The sequence below is a fragment of the Hydra vulgaris genome, chromosome 01, assembly GCF_038396675.1.
Source record: "Hydra vulgaris chromosome 01, alternate assembly HydraT2T_AEP".
Classification (NCBI taxonomy): Eukaryota; Metazoa; Cnidaria; class Hydrozoa; order Anthoathecata; family Hydridae; genus Hydra; species Hydra vulgaris.
The window spans coordinates 39180001-39197714 of NC_088920.1; the positions used below are offsets into that span (position 1 = coordinate 39180001).

Sequence of the window (17714 nt, forward strand, 5' to 3'; positions counted from 1 at the left end):
ATAAGACAGTATGTATATAAATAAATATTATAAGACAGTATATAAATAAATATTATAAGACAGTATATAAATAAATATTATAAGACAGTATATAAATAAATATTATAAGACAGTATATAAATAAATATTATAAGACAGTATGTATGTAAATAAATATTATAAGACAGTATGTATATAAATGTTATGTATATAGCTAGTTAAATATAAAAATATAAAAAATAGTATAGATAAATATTATGTATTAATATAAAATATAAAAATTTGATATTTCAAATATTATTACAAAAGTACTAATATTAGTAATAATATTTGTATTATTAATTAATTAATATTAATTAATATCATTAATTAAATAATAAATTTATTAAAAAGTAATAAATTATAATTTTTTAATTAATAGATTAATTAAAAAATAATAATAAATATTATTAATTAATATTAATATTATTAATATTAATATTAGTATTATATAAGTATTAATATAAAATATAAAAGTATATAAAAAATAGTATAAATAAATATTATGTATATAAATAAATATTATAAGACAGATTTTATAAATATGTCTTTAACAACTTTGTAATAATGTTTTTTTTTTTACTTTTAATTAATTCAAACTTAATTTAGTAAATAACATGTAAATACTAAATAAAAGTTTAAAAAAATATTGAATGTGTTTAGAAAATGTTGTTGCTTATTAATAAGTGTTCAATTTATCTTTGTTGAGAGAAACAATTTTTTTACTTTTATTAAAACTCCATCGCAGATATTTTTTGTGTAAAAATTGTATATCTTGTCTGCTTGAATATTTTATTTTATATATAATAAATGTTTTAATATATTTTTATGAAGTGCATTTTTTGCAAAAAAATAATTAATTTCTGGTAAGAAAAATGATGAAATGCACCATGAACTCTCTGAAATGCTAAAACGAAGACAAATAATTTTTACCCAGATGATTAGATACTTAGATTGTTGCAGTTCTGAAAGTTAATGTGCTAACTGTTAATACATGATTATGGATTTTATGTTAATATATTTGTAAAAGCAGAAAAATATTTAGTTTGTATAATTAGTTTTAGATTTGGATAAATCCAGTTTCCGTTTTTTGATTTAAATCTAGAAAACTAGGACAGTAGTATAATTTTATCTATCCGAAAATCAGGTATCAGATTTGGATTATAACAAACCAGATCCAGTTTTGCTCACTTCTCAAGCAATTTTAAAAATTGTTATAGTAGTTACATGGTTTTTTTTTTGCAGTTAATATGAAAACTTTTTGGTTTTTAAAAAGTAAATATTTTCACCACCAAATAGTTTATGTAAAAACTACTTTCTTTCATAGACTTACTTCCTCAAGACAATTCATTTATAAGTGAATACGAACTAATCTGTATGCTAGGAAAGCATAAAAAAAAAAGAGTTTTGTGTCAGGTATTGATATACATTTGTACATTTTTATATAAACGTTTTTGTATGTTAGTCAGAAAATGTTTTGCATTTTTCCATATTGTTTTAAATCAACACTAAAAAACAAGACAGGAAAAAGAGATGTTTATTTTATATAAAATAAGTTATTTTTAACTTAAAATCAATTTTTAATGTTAATGTTTAAATAATTACATATTGATTTTTTTAGGATCATCCAGAGTTAAATACAACAAACATCAGCTTAGCAGACTTAGTTATGCGTTGTAATGGTTTAAAGAAATCAAATTTGAGACATAACAATGCCGGTCCAAATAAAATTAGTAAGTTTAGGTTAGGCACAAAGCACCAAAATTGCCTATATTGTTTCATTCATTTAAAAAACAGGTTCATTAAATTTTTTTGTTCTAAATAAACATAAAATATAAAGTTGATAGACTAAGTTTTGATCTATAAATACTTAAATTTGAAAAGAATTTAAATTTAATAATTTATAAAGATTATTATTTTATTTTATGTCTGGCAATGGTCTGAGCTAATCAGACTGAAATATCACATAAATAAATTAAAAATTAGTGCTTAGTTATATTATACATTTTATATATAAAATAAATTTAAAACAATTAAATGAGCCAAGAAGGTTTTGTTCATGAAACACAATAGCACCCAATATCTGTAAAAAAAATTTTAAATGATTTACAGGTGTTGTGTTTAAAGACAAAGTTAATTTTGAAAAGTGTCATTGAAATAGTATGACACCTGTTAAAGAATGTTTCATTGAAGTAGTATGACACCTGTTAAAGTTAATGTTTCATTACAAAATACAAGTTATTAAAATAGTTAAAATCTAAAACAGATATAAGTTGTTAACAACTTTATGATGAGTTAAGCAAGAATTATTATAACTATAATAAATCAAAATAGCAATAACATTATAATTAACCATACAACTTATTTGTGGTATTACCAGTAAATGTGTAATTGTTAAAATTAAAACTGTTTTAAAGTTCATATAAATATTTTTTATGTTTAAATATGATGATGATTATGATGATGATAATGATGATGACGATGATGGTAATGATCTTGATGGTAATGATGATGATGATGATGATGATGATGATGATGATGATGATGATGATGATGATGATGATGATGATGATGATGATGATGATGATGATGATGATGATGATGATGATGATGATGATGATGATGATGATGATGATGATGATGATGATGATGATGATGATGATTGTGTTGATGATGATTGTGTTGATGATTGATTGATTGATTGATTAAGTGAAATGTAACAAAATTTTCTAATGTGGTTGTGGTGTTATTTTTAGATATGTCAACTCCTATCCATGATAAAATTATTGAAAAGAAAAAAATCAAATCGAAACTTGCTATATCTCATTCAACACCTCCTGTTTCAGTTGTTGAGTCTCTTGAAACAAAAAAGTATTCTGTTTATTTAATTATAGTTATAAAATAAAAAGAGTATTTTGTTATTAATAAAAACTTTTTTCTTTCAATGTAATAACTACGCCTAAAGTATTATTGTTCGCTATATTTATATACAGCTTTATAATATGTTATAAATATAATAATTTTCTATTTTATATAAAAGTATTGCTTTTTTTTTTCATAAGGGTATCAAAGCCAATAAAGTGTCCTCCAGTCATTTTTCCCAAAATGGATTCATTTTTTTCTTTAATTGGATATATATTTGATAATGCAGAAAATAAAAAGTGCACTCTTGCAACTGTAAGTTTTTCTTGTTTTTGTTATTTAAAATATTGCTTTTTCAAATTAGTCTGGTTTTTATTTTAAAAAGTGATAAATAATATTTATGTTTTTAAGTTTTAAAAACTCTATTCATCTTTGATCAACTAAAGCTTTTTAATACAATTTTTATGCACTTTTTAAACATTGGACAGCATCAACACTAGTTGCATATGTTTCACTGCTAAACCTCATATTCTGGATATGGTGTATAATTCTGCTATAATCTTTAATGTCGCATGTTCACTTTTCATTATTTTTTGCAAACTTATTCTTTACTTTACAATCCATATATTTTTTTTCATCATGCTTATCCTGAACATTTTATTTCATTGTGTTTTTGCTCCATCTTTCCAACACTGAACTTTTAGTATTAATTTTTTTTCTCTGTCTCTGCAGTCGAAAATCATATACAATGGTTTACTATGGGATCTATGTTAACTTCTGACTTAACAGTGACTAAAAATAACACTTTAGAGAGAGCTTCCAAAACAATAATAAAATGTATGGGCTGTGCACTGAACCTGATGTATATCAACCTTTACTTTAAAAATCACTTGTGGTGCAAGTTTTATTTGTTTAGATTTTGTTTAAATTGTTTTTGTGTGAGAAAATCTTGTATGTAATTGCCCCTGATTTCAATTATGTGATTTTTTTAATTAAATAATTATTATTATTCTTGATCACTTTTAGTTAGGTTGAACTTATGTTCAATTATTCTTCATAATGATGACTTCCTACTTATTTTTAGATTGAAGAAAAAATCCAAAGATGGCAGGTTTAGTTTTTTTTATTTTTTATCTTTATATCTTTTTTGTTTAAGAGATATTTATAAAATTTACTAAGGTTAATTAAAACAACAATTTGAAATTTTTCAATTGCTTTGAGTTTTTTTGTGTGAAAGGTTATTTAAGTTTTGAAATAAAGGTTTAAGCTGTAAAAGAATCATTAAGCAGTGCACTATAACCAATAATATAAACTGAGGCTGGGACTAATGTTTTATCTTAAAATGAAATCCGTTAACATTAAATTGAAATCCAAATTGAAATCCAAAAGCATACCCTTGGCTGCAATATTCTACAATTTTATTTCTGTAATATTCTGCAATTTTAAGTTTTTTTTTGTTTTTTTGTCACATTTTTTATATCACAAAAAAGTAGTGATTAAAATTATCACTGCACTGGTTATAATAATTTTGAAATAGTAAAAGTGTAAACAAATATCTAACTTACATAAACTTCAATTTATGTCATGTTAAATATCATGCTCAAACATATAATCAAGTTTTTCAGTTTTACTTTCTCTTGAAAGTTGTATTGCGGCAACATCTCCTTAATTTTGATCATAGCATTTATTTCCATTTTATAAAGTCTTTTATTTATTATATAGTTTTAGAATTTTCATTAGTCACGGCTTAAAAATTTTCATGGCAAAGTAGTTAGCTTGCAGAGCTTCTGAACGAGAACGCCTTCTAAACGCCGTGATTCAAATCTTACTACTGCAGTGGTAGGGTTTAAAAAAAATTTAAAAAAAAAAAGTTGGCAGCGCACTGGCAATTTTTTTTATTTTTTATGATTTTTTTAAAATAGAAAATAAAATACTTTTGAAGTTTTATAGATATTATATACATAACATATGTATTTAGTTTAAGTTTGCCAGTAAAAATGGTTGTTTGGAAAATGAATAATTCACATCAAGCAACTATTCTATTTCATCTTTTTCAGTTTCACTGATTTCCCACTTAATTGAACACTAAATTAATTGGTTCTGTAGTCATTTTAGTTTTTTTAGTTGTCCAAAATTTTATCAAAATTTGATTTCTTTCTTTTTTGTCATACTTTTTGCTCTTTAAATTCACTTGAGTTTTTCTCTTGGACTTTTCTTCACTCTGTTCATTTTCCAATATCTAACTTTATAACCTTTATCTAGATTTAAATCATTATTTTCAAATGCATCTGTATAACTTTGTACTAGTAGCATCAGCTCATCTGTCTCACTTTCACTAAAATCAGATCGTTCAAATTTATTTTCTGATGTTGATATAAAATGTACAGCATCTTCTAAATTATAATGAACTTTTTTTTCTTTTTCATTTTATATTATGTATTATATCTAAAACAAAATAACGACTCCTACAAACCAAAGTCAAGCAAAAAAGTCAGCTGAAAACTTCACTAAAAAGAGTTTAAATAATAACAAAAAAAAAATTATTATCTAAATTATTACTCAGTTTTAAACACTTTTGAGTCAAAGTTTTTTTTTTAAGTCAACAAATTTTGCAAAAATTCTGTTAAGCAAGATTAACTTCAAAACTTATCAACTTTCAAAATTTAGTAAACTGCTAGATTCCTTTTATAAAATGAGCCAAGCATATTTCATTTTATAAAAAAATATCTTTAATGCATGTTTTTAGTGTTTTATAAAATAGTTGTCACTAAGCAGCAATGTAGCTAAGAGATGTAAAGTTTATGACAAATTAAAATGATTTTTTTCATTGAACAAAAAAATGTTTGTTATCATTAGTTTATGACAAAGATTTTTGCATTTTGGTTCCATATCTTTTATGTAGGTTTATCCATATCTTTTACGTAGGTTTTATCCATATCTTTTACGTAGGTTTTATCCATATCTTTTTGTGTTTGTTTCATGACTTTTGGTGTAAAAAAAATATTTTTATTCTCTTTAAAAGGTCTTTCTATTTTTTTAGAATTTTTGATTATAAAAAGATAATTTAGTGATAAGATGTAAGGGAAAAAATAACAATAAATACTGTGCTTAGATTTTGTGTGTGACATGAATAGCTTTATAATATAAGAGTTCTTATATACAAGAACCTGTTTTCCTGTTGTTTTATTTAGGTTTTGAAATTTTTTCCTGTTTTCTTGTTTTTTAGTCTGTTTTTAAGGTCATGTTCTTTTTTTTCAAGCATCAAAATAATTCTTATTAAAAGTAAATATTTCAATTTTATTAAATGTTTTATGTATTTAGAACTGGTGATAAAAGACATGTGATTCTTTTAAGTTTAATAAATAGTACTGTTTTAAAAGTTTTGCCATAAATTTTTAAATGAAGTTTGAAATTAAGCTCGAAATAATTTAAAAATTTTTAATTAAATAATGTTTATTGGCAGCTATCTTTTAATAAAACCTATTTAGTTTTAACTTTTAAATTAACATATATTTAAGTTTAATATATTTAAGATATTTACATATGGTTTCATTGAAATAAACTTTAAAAGTAAGCAAGACAATAAATTGTCTTGCTTACTTTTTTTAATAACCTTATTTGCTTTTTTTTTTTATTCTGTTTATATATGTACACCATATATCATATATATTTTGTATATATTGCCGAATATTTTAAAATATTTTTAATGTTAGAATGTTTCTGTTATAGAAGTATAAATCTGGAGACACTTGTACATGGAAGACATTGTATCCCTCATGGGTTCCATTCATACCTTTTGCTATCGAATATATGTCAGGAAAGGGTACAGGTAATCAAATTAGTTATCAAGTATAAATTAAGGTACAAAATATATTCAAAATTTGCACTGAATTAATTTATTCATTTGCTTATGTTTAAGGCATTTTGTTTATGACAAAAGTAAAAAGTGGTAAGATATAAAAACTGCAATTTAAACTCAAACACGTGTTTGAGTTTTTATATCTTATAACTTTTTACTTTTGTCATAAACAAAATGCTTTAAACATAAACAAATCCATTTTGGACTTAAGTTCTTTGGTTTTGGGCAGGATCTCATTTAATGAATGCAAAAGTATTTTCTTTTTTTTTAATTCATACTAATTCATATTATTATTTTATAATCAGAAACTAAATATTTATTTTTTTTTGTTTTGTTTTTTTTCATTTATTTTATTTATTTAGTTTAAGTGTCAAATAAAAGTTTTTAGAAATATTATTTTTCTATCTATTATTAACAAGGTCTATTATTAACAAGGTCTATGAGTCTTTAACCTACGAACTAAAAATAAATAGAGCTGATCTATTCTCCTAATAAAATCCATATTTAAGTAATTCATTTAAGTGATTCCTTATATGGTGTGCTCAAAATAATTTTTATTTAGCTAGTTTTATATCAGTGTATATATATATAGATTTAGGTCTGTATATATATATATATATATATATATATATATATATATATATATATATATATATATATATATATATATATATATATATATATATATATATATATATATATATATGTATATATACAGACCTAAATCTCCAGAATAGATAATATTTCTGTATAAACGAAAACTACATCAGAGAAATCTAGTCTTTTGGTTTGTGATTATCACAGTTGCTTGTTTTTTGTTTTTGAATGACTTGTGGTTCCTGAAACTAATAGTTGTAAAAAATATGTAGTTTATTTATAAAATACATTTTTTGATTTAAATTAAGACTTTATAAAAATATAACAAAACAACATGAAAATCATCATTAAATACACCAAATGTATTAATGCTCGATCTAATTATCACACCAAATGTATTTAACAATTTATCGTTAAATGTAAATACTCAACATATTATTGTAAAAGGTAAATAGAATTTTTTTTGTGTGTTTTTTGTGAAAGTTACATATAAATACACCAAACTAATTTTTTTTTTAAGCTTCACAATTACCTGAATTTACTCCATTACTTTTGCCTGATGATAATTGTTGGTGTTGGACAGGTATGTCAAATTTTTAACAAAGATGTTTTGTAAATTTTTTTTGTTTATTACTTATTTGATTAAATAAATTAAAATTTTTAATTTAATTGTATTTTAGTATTGTTTATATATTGTATATTTAGTAATGTAATAGCTTATTTTGTATTTAGAAATTTTTACAGTTGCTTGTGTAATATATATTCAGTATTTATACAAGTCTCTTGTGAATTCAATACTCATAAAATTTGTATAGATTATATTAAGTAGTTATTACGTTTTTAGGTCCTGATTATACAAATAATAGTATTATCTTACCACTATGTAATCATTGGATGGATACTTTAGGGGAAGCAATGGTAAACAGTATATTTTAAATTTTATTGTAATGTAAGAAGATATAATAACTTTAAATTGTATATTTTACTTTTTTGAAAGTTATTTAATTGCTTTATAAACGAATTTTTAATTTTTTTTTAAGAAATCATTTTAAGAAATGTTTTTTTTCTGTTTGTTTTAGAATAGTTTTATTTCTTTTTTTTTTTTCCCTATGTATTTTACCAAGGCTAAGAGTGTCATTTCAGTCAAGGAAACTACTTTATTATGATAATAACCCTCTCTCAGCTCTTAATTACAAAATACAAACCTTGATAAAAAAGGCTGCTGCACAGAGAAAAAAGTTGAGCCCAATACTACCAGGAATGTGGTGGGGATTGAATTCGGAACTTCTTGCTTATGCAGCAAGGACACTACCACTACAACACTACCACAGTTAAACGTTTTAACTGATTTTACTTTAGTTAACAGCATAAAATTTTATTAAATTTTTAACTAGTATTTGTAATTGTAAGTAGGCAAATGGATAAATGGAATGCGGTAGTGGTGTCGTGGTAAAGCGCTTGCTAGATAAGTGAGAGGTTTCGAGTTCGATCCCCACCACGTTGCTGGTAGTACCGCTCTCAACTTGTTTCTCAACGCAGCGCCCTTGTTCGTCAAGGTTCGTGTTTCGGAGTTATAGAGTTGAGAGAAGGTTATAACCACTAATTAAGTAGCCTCCTCATCTGTAGTGGCCTTTTCAGCCTTGAGGAGGTGAATAACAAAAAAACAAAAAAAAATGTCATGATGTTAATGATAAGTAGAAAGTCAAAACATTGATATACCCAAGCCTGTAGACTGACTACAAGTCAGTCAGATAAAAAAGTAGCTGGGTAAGAAAATTCTTAAATAATGAATGAGAATTTAAATAAAAAATGACCAAAAAAATACACATGAAATTGTTTAGATGTGGAAATGTTTGGATGAGAGCATTTGTGTTTTTTTATTTTTTAAAAGAGGAATCAAGGATTTCAGTGTTCTTCACCTGTAATCATTCATAAATAATGACCATTAACATATAACAAATATATCGATGTAAATAATTCAGTTGAATATATGGTGCTGAGTTTAGTTAAAATTAATGATAAAAGTATCCATATTCTTTACTTTACACCTTTTTTTATTTTTTATTATTAAATGACTTTTTTAAAGTACATACATACATACATACATACATACATACATACATACATACATACATACATACATACATACATACATACATACATACATACATACATACATACATACATACATACATACATACATACATACACACATACACACATACATAAATACATACATACATGCATACATACATACATACATACATACATACATACATACATACATACATACATACATACATAAATACAAAATTATTTAATTTATTTTGTTTAGAAACTTAACTTGACTTATATTAATTTTGTTAATTTGACTCATAGTAACTTCGCATAGCAAAACTTTGCATAGGTTTTGGAAAAAATGAGCAAAAGTTGCAACTCATTTCTACAATCATAATGTAATTGTAACTGAAAACATTTTTAATATGTCATTAGTAAAATGTAGCCTGATTTTTGAATTTTTTTTTTAATTAACACTTAAATATATAATTTTACCTTTTTCTAGTATTAGATATTTTCACTTTCCTTGGTTTTCAAAAGTATTCTTCTCCATTAAATAGCATTTGTTCAATTTATTAATAATAAGTTGAACAAGAATGGTTGTAAGCTTTCACTGAACATTATTTCTACAGTTACATAATATTTAAAATCTGCAAGTAGAACTAGCATGTTCCTTCTGAGGTAACTCTCTGGTAGCTCTCAGAGAGGCTGATTCTATCAACAGTTATAATAATATAGAGTATTAACAGTGTTATGTTGCGTATAGATGGTGTCTTTTTTAGTGCTTTTGGTGAGCATTATGGAAGCCGCATAAGAAGCCCTTAGTAATGACTTTGGGTAACTAACCCAACTAAGCAGGATTGACAACTGCATAGCTTATTGCTTAGTAGGCCGTGTTCTTTCTATAAATGAGTCAAGTTCTTTTTAAACTTAAATCCTACCATTTTTTTATGTGCTTCCACTTTGCACTCATTAATTTTCTCTTTATTCTTTATCATTCTCCTTTTTCCCAAGACTACACTCTTTTAGATGTAATTTCTAATCAAATCAACCATGTTGTTTCTTTTTACCCCTCTGCTTATAATGTTGATATTGGCGACTTTATTGCTCATCACACTGAATGGCTTGGCTTTTATGTAACTGACCATGCTGGCACTAAAACTTCTGCCTTTCTTAATCTCTTAATCTCAGATAGTTAACTTTGTGACTCGTTTTCCTGACAACCCTGACTATTTATCTTCACTCTTTGATTTATGTTTTGTCTCTGACCCTAGCTTGTGTTCAGTTTCTCCTTTTTCTCCCTTAGGTGGTTCTGACCATGCAATGATCTCTATACATCTTTCGTCTTGTACTTCTTCATTAGACTCACCTTTTTATCTCACTACTTACTACTACCCTAAAGCTGACTGGGATTCTTTTTGTGATTTTCTTCATGGCGGTCCTTGGATTGATGTCTTTTCTCTCTCAGCTGATAAATGCGCCACTTACATAACCTCCTGGATTCAGGCAGGAGTAGAACCTTTTATTCTTTTTCATCAGTTCCAAGTCAAGCCTCACTTTACTGCATGGTTTTCTTCTTTTTGTGCAGTTGCTGTATCTAATCATAATCATTTTTTTCATCTTTTTCAAAAGAATAACTTTCTTGAGAACAAATGGCTATTTACTATTATTTTAACTCCAACAAAACTCAGCTATTTACTGCAAACAACTATTGCAATACTGTCAACATTCCTACATTAATGAATATAGCAACTCTCTCACTGAGTTCTCTTCTTGTCTAAAAACGTTTGTAAGCGTAGTTGGACCCTGTCAAGCTTAAGCTTAGCACCCATCGTCATAAATCCTCTTTCTCTTTTCTACAAATACTATCATGGTTTCTGCTCAAAGGAGTTTTTAGAGCATACCTCTGCATGCTCTAAAAACTCCTTTGAGATACAGTAAAAGAGTGAGAATTTGCTGAATGACAAGTCAATGAAAGTCAGACAAGTCATTCAGCAAAGCCTCATTCTTTTAATGTATCTGTCCCTGCATGTTCTAAAAACTTTTATTCATCTAGTTTTTTTCCCTGTACTTCAACCTTTTTGAGCTCTCTCCCTTTTTCATGTTTTCAATGACTCATACAACCTACAACTTTTCAAGTCTTCTGTCACTGTTTCCTTGCTCTATAACTCTATTCTTTTTTTTTTGAGTAACTCCTAACTTAAAGTGGTTGCTTGCAGCCTTTGAAGTGAATCAGAATTTTAAAAAATCTGCAAGTTAATTTGATAGTTTTTAATTTCTTTCTGTGATTTTACCTCTATTTTTTATGGGCTTAGCATGCTCATTAATGAAAACAAATTTGTGTTTTGGTTTAACAAATTATATTTATATTTCTGTTTAGTTATCATTTCAAAAAATAATTGTATTTTTTATACTTTTGGAAAAAATACTAATGACGTGTTCATAAACCTTTCTAGAAAAAACAATATGTACTTTTTTAAATTTAGGCTCCTAACACCAATAAAGAATGCAATAAAGAAAAGCAGGATGTTGATCGGTATTTTAATTTTTTTTTTAATTTGATTTTATTTACCTAAAATTTAACTTAGTTAATTTTTTAAAATTTTTTTGTTAGTACAAGTTATTCCGTGTGTCCAAGCTCAAATGAGCAGAAAGAAGAATTTCGCAGACAAGTATGTTGTAAATCTAATTGTTTTGTAAAAAATTTATTTCTATATAAAATTATAAATTGTTTTGTGTATTTGGAGAATATGCATGTTCTCTAAATAAATGGAACAGTTAAGTATTGAAAGACTAAATCACTTTCAAACATGGTAGAAGAGGGTAATGTAAAAATAAGTTAATGTATAATATAGTTTAATTTATTACAACTAGTACAATTGATGTTGCAATCCTAGACTATTTCTTGGTACCTTAGTAGTTTTATCCTACCCTAGTAATTTACCTTAGTACCTACCTTTATCAGAATGTATTTTGGTATTTTGATAGCATTTTTTCATTATCTCATTAGTTTTTTGGAAATAAAAAAAAGTTATTTACAATTAATCTAAATGTTTCCAAGGGAACTTTTTTTTTTTTTTTTTTTTGTCAGGATTTATTGCAAACTTGTTTACAGTTGCATACATATAACATTCACTTATTGAAAAAAACTTTAGCACTTTATTAGGCATTTCAATTTATGTTGCAACTGGAGACTTATAACAAAATAAAAATTAAACATACAGCATTTCTATTAAAAGATACATGAAAAATTATGTTTTTACCTAAACTTAGCTAAAAAACCAAAAATAAAATAGTAATTTTCTAACTTGTTTTAAACCATGCATTTTTATGATTTAATGAAAATTTTGGGGTAATTTTTACTGTTTTTACTTTACTTTTATTAAATTTATTTAAAGATTGTTGAATTGATATTTTGTTGGAATGGAGGGCATTTATATATATATAAATATATTTCTTTATTTTAGGAAAAAGAAAGATTTTTAAAGCCTTATATGCCTTTTGTTTACACTTTACATGGATACAGCTCTGTTGCTGCCCCTGTTAAGGTATTTTGACAAATTATACTATTGGGTATGTAGTCAGTTTTAATGTTTAAAATAAACTCATTACTTTTGATATTAATGACTATATGATAGACGATGACTTTATTTAACATTGTTTTGAGTTAGTATAAGTCCTTTTTAAAAGTTAAATATTAAAGTTAATGCAGTAATGGAAAAATCACAAAATTAATTTTTATCTGTTCAGATGGCTTTCTAAATTATTTTTTTTATTTGACAGTAGTACTAGATTTTTAATTTAATTCAGATTATTTATTCGTGCTTTTTCCTGTTTGTTTAAAAAAATATTTTTCACTTTATTTTTTTATTAATTATTGTTAACAAACAGAAGAATTTTCCTTCTTTATTACTTTGTTTTGTCTTTATTTAATAAAATATGTAAGTTTTCATTATATATATATATATATATATATATATATATATATATATATATATATATATATATATATATATATATATATATATATATATATATATATATATGTATATATATATATATATATATATATATATATATATATATATATATATATATATAAAATTATTTTTAAAAACAACACGATCTTTTTTATTCTTGACATGTTTCGTAAAATTTTATTTACATTTTCAAAAGATTATTTTACAATAATAAAAAACTCTGAAATATATATTAAAAAATAGAAGTCTTTACAGAGAAATATTAACGGACAAAAAACTATACATAATAAACCAATATATTTATTACAAAATAACTCGGTAAATAACCAATAAAAATAACCAACTGTCAAAAATATATATATATATATAAATAAACTGACAGTAAAATTAAATAGATAAGTTTATAGCATAATGTAAAGCTTGTTTATTAAGTGAGGGACTTTCCCATTTAATGTGGAGGGCTTCTTTTATCTTTAATTTGTGTTTGTTTGGGGCATTATCCAAAATCTCAAAAGAATCACAGTTAGCCAAATTTTTGCAATTAAGAGATAAATTCAAGTGTTTAAATATATGAGATTGTTTATCACTTTTAAGGTGCTCATTTATTCTAGTTGCCAAGTGTCTGGAGGTTTCTCCAATATAACTGGCATTACAGCCAGCGCAAGAAAATTTATAGACAACATGAGATTTAAGCAGTTTAGGAAGTGACTCTTTTAAGCAAAAACAATCTTGTATTTTATTAGTAGTGAAAATTAATTTTATTAGAATATCCTTGCAATATTTATGAACAATTTTTGAAATTTTCCTTTTAGTGTAATTAGAGTACATTCCAATGTATGGAAGCTTAAAGTATCTTATATTTAAGCTATTAACAATGTTAGACACAGATGGGTTTATTTTCTTATCAATATAGGATTTAATTTCATAGTCAATAATTTTTTGTGGAAATTTGTTATTTTGTAAAACTAATGATAGATTCTTAATATCTTTATCAAAACCAAATCAAGAATTATTAATTTTAAATGTACGATCAATCAAACACCAAACAAGTCCAAATTTGTAGCAAGAGGGAATAAAACTAAAAAAATTTTGTAAAAGACCTGTATACATTTTTTTGTGATAAACTGAAGTCGTAAACGAGTTGGATTTTTTAATAAGTACATCTAAAAAGCAATCTGGTTATCTTGTTCTTTTTCCATAGTAAATTAAGATTTTTATGTTGTTTATTGAGGTGTTTGAAAAATTCTTGAGCTTCATATTCAGAATTAAAAATAGCAATTATGTCATCGACATACCGTTTATAAAAAAATGGTGCTGTAAAAGAGCAGTTATTGACCCATGTTTGTTCATGATAACCGACGAAAATATTAGCTAAGATGGGCGCTAAAGGAGAACCCATAGCAACGCCATCTGTTTGATCGTAATATTTACCGCCAAATAGAAAATGTGAACCGGATGTGGAAATCTGAAGTAATTTTTTAAATTGAACTTTTGAAAAACGTTTTGAGTTAGTTTTATCTTTAAAAAATAAATCAGTTGCAATGTTGATGGTTTCTTTAAGAGGAATATTCGTGAACAAACTTTCAACATCATATGAAACAATAAATTTATTAGTTACATTAATTTGTTTTAATTCTTCAACAAAAGAAAATGAGTCTAAAGTGCAAAATTGTTTAGGTATATATGGAGACAATAAATGAGAGAGATGTTTGGCAAGGTTGTAGTTATATGTTCCGATTGTTGAGATGATAGGTCGAAATGTTGGAAGAGAACTATCTTTACTAACTTTGTGCATCTTAGGTAACGCGTAAATTCTTGCAGGTTGAGATCCTACAGGATAGATTTTAGTGTAAATGTCTTTTTCAAAACATTTAAGCTTATAAAGTTTTCTAAGATACCCTTGTAAAGATATTTCTCTTTTTATAGTTGGATCCTCTTTTAATTCTTTAAATTTAGTCTTATTACTTATAATATTATGTAATGAATTTATATAATCAATTTTATTAAGAACAGTTATACCATTTCCTTTGTCTGGTCGTGTAATAACAATGTTCTCATTATTCCGAAGTCTTTTTAATATTTTATGTTTTCTTAGACAATTTTCAGATGGAGTGTATTTGTATACGTAGTTGATGCCTAATTACGCAATTTCAAATAAAGCTAATAATAACAGGTTGTTATAAAATTTTAAAGTACTTGTTTAGTACCACCTATTACCATAAAAGAGACTAGGACTAGTCGAGAACTACGACTAATCGAGGTACAAACTTGCCATGACCAAAATGTTTTATTCATTTTCATTCTCCTTTAAAATTAAAAATAGAAGTATTTCTTAATGTCATTTTTTTTAATATAATCTTTAATCAGTGGTAACTTGTTTAACTAAATTGTAATTAAGAATAATATATAATATAGTAATATAATGTAGAAGTTGTATTTATTTTTCGTAGAAAAAATATTTCATGTGTTGAACAGCAAATATTACAAATAAAAGATGTGACATAAAAATGTGACGTTAAGCAATACTTCTGTTTTTATTTTTAAGGGGATTGAAAAGGAAGAAAACAATTTGGTTATAAAACCTGTTTACATATACTACTTTAAAAGTTGACAGAAAATTATGATAAAAAAAAATCTTTAGTTTCATTGTGAGGATTGAGTTGAAACATTGACTTGTTTTGTTTTGAACAACTTAGTTTACATTCATTGCAGATGACATGTTTGGGCGTAGAAAAATGACATGTTATAGCGTATTGTAGATCATGTATATGTAGATCATAAAATAAAAATTTTTTCAGTCTAAAGCTTTAACTGTTAATTTTTGGTTTCTTTTTAGTTTGGTTTTCATAAAAACTTTCTGTATAATTTTTTTTGAATATTTCTCATTAGCACAAAAATAAATTTATGAACAACTTCTTTAAGAAGAATATTTTCAATAAATATTGAAGATAGAAAATTTACTTCTAATTAGTAAATAATACTCAACTGAACTGTTAATTGTTCAAAGTTAAAAAAAAAAGTTATTTCTTTTTTGCAATTTAAAATTAGTTATATTTTTTTAGGGTGTATTTAAAGATAGCAACTTTGACACAGCTAAAGCTAGGGAGCATGCTATGCTTGTTTCTGAACGTCCTGCTTATGTCACTATTTTAAGTTTAGTTCGTGACGCAGTTGCTAGGTTACCGAATGGAGAAGGTACTAGAGCTGAGGTATATTTATTTCTTTTTTCTTTTTATTTATTTGTTTTTACTTATTTTTATTTATTTCCCAATATTTGCTTTAAATTGTGTTATAATATGACGATAAAGTTCAATAAAAATATTTTTGTTAGGTTTGTTTGCTTTTACGTGATTCTCAATTTTTGAACCCTAAGGCAACAGATAGTCAGGTATTTTTTGTTTTTTAAGTTTAACTTTTTTAATATAATTCGATATTTTAATGTGTTTTAACTATTAAAAAAAATATTTTTTTATGTAGGTTAACAATGTTGTAAGTGGTGCGTTGGATCGTTTACATGCTGAAAAAGATCCATGTGTAAAATTTGATCCAGTTCGAAAGGTGTGGCTATATTTGCATCGATATCGAACTGTTGATGAGCTAGGTTTGTGTATATTTTATAAAAATTTTAAAAGACATTAGGTTTGTTTGCATCACAGCTAACCTCCCCCGATGTCAGTGGATGGTACTATTCATAACAGATTTTTTAAAGTCTATAAATGTTTTATGGATTTTTTGAATTTTTATTCGATTATTTATTACCTTCATAAAATAAAACTTTATAGTTTTAAATAATTTTTTTTAATATATACAAATTTCTTTATAAATCTTGTAGTCTAATCTGAAATGAGTTTGAAAAGTTTTGTATATTTGCTGAAAAGAAAGCCTAATCTCATTCAATAAAATAAATCATAGTTCATATGAAAACCTAGTTTCAACACTACAAAAAATAATTTTTCCCACTTTCTAAATAATAATGTTGTGTTTACTCTCTGACATCTAACATACTCTTACATTTAACATTCTAACATCCTTGATTTATTGTACGTGTCTTCCTTATGTCTGAAATTTAGTGCTTATCTTTCTAATCTCGAAGCAGTTTTTTCTGTTACAATTTAAAATTTGAATTTAGTTATAATTTTCTTTCAGAGAAATTACATCAAGCTAGTGGGGCTGCTGTTTTAGCCAAAAAACAGCTTTCTTCTTCCAAACCAAAAGTTTTAAAAATGGTATTTATTAGTTTATTAAAATTCAATTACTGCTTATTTCAAATACATTTACCTGGTACTAAGTTAGAAGGTATATGCAAACTTTTTTAAATATTTAAAAATTGTAATTAATGT

General features: G+C 25.0%; 1 protein-coding gene across 1 annotated transcript in view; it reads left to right on the forward strand.

Annotated features, from left to right (window-relative positions):
• The window catches only part of LOC100212099 (nuclear factor related to kappa-B-binding protein), a 56854-nt gene that overhangs the window by 37114 nt on the left and 2026 nt on the right, over positions 1-17714 (forward strand). Inside the window, exons 11-25 of the mRNA XM_065788134.1 lie at positions 1346-1434; positions 1640-1751; positions 2775-2889; positions 3081-3195; positions 3965-3991; positions 6610-6709; positions 7857-7919; positions 8181-8254; positions 11881-11930; positions 12009-12066; positions 12862-12942; positions 16437-16583; positions 16706-16762; positions 16852-16975; positions 17521-17600. Coding sequence (XP_065644206.1) covers positions 1346-1434; positions 1640-1751; positions 2775-2889; positions 3081-3195; positions 3965-3991; positions 6610-6709; positions 7857-7919; positions 8181-8254; positions 11881-11930; positions 12009-12066; positions 12862-12942; positions 16437-16583; positions 16706-16762; positions 16852-16975; positions 17521-17600 — 1292 coding nt within the window. The remainder of the gene's footprint in view (positions 1-1345; positions 1435-1639; positions 1752-2774; positions 2890-3080; positions 3196-3964; positions 3992-6609; positions 6710-7856; positions 7920-8180; positions 8255-11880; positions 11931-12008; positions 12067-12861; positions 12943-16436; positions 16584-16705; positions 16763-16851; positions 16976-17520; positions 17601-17714) is intronic.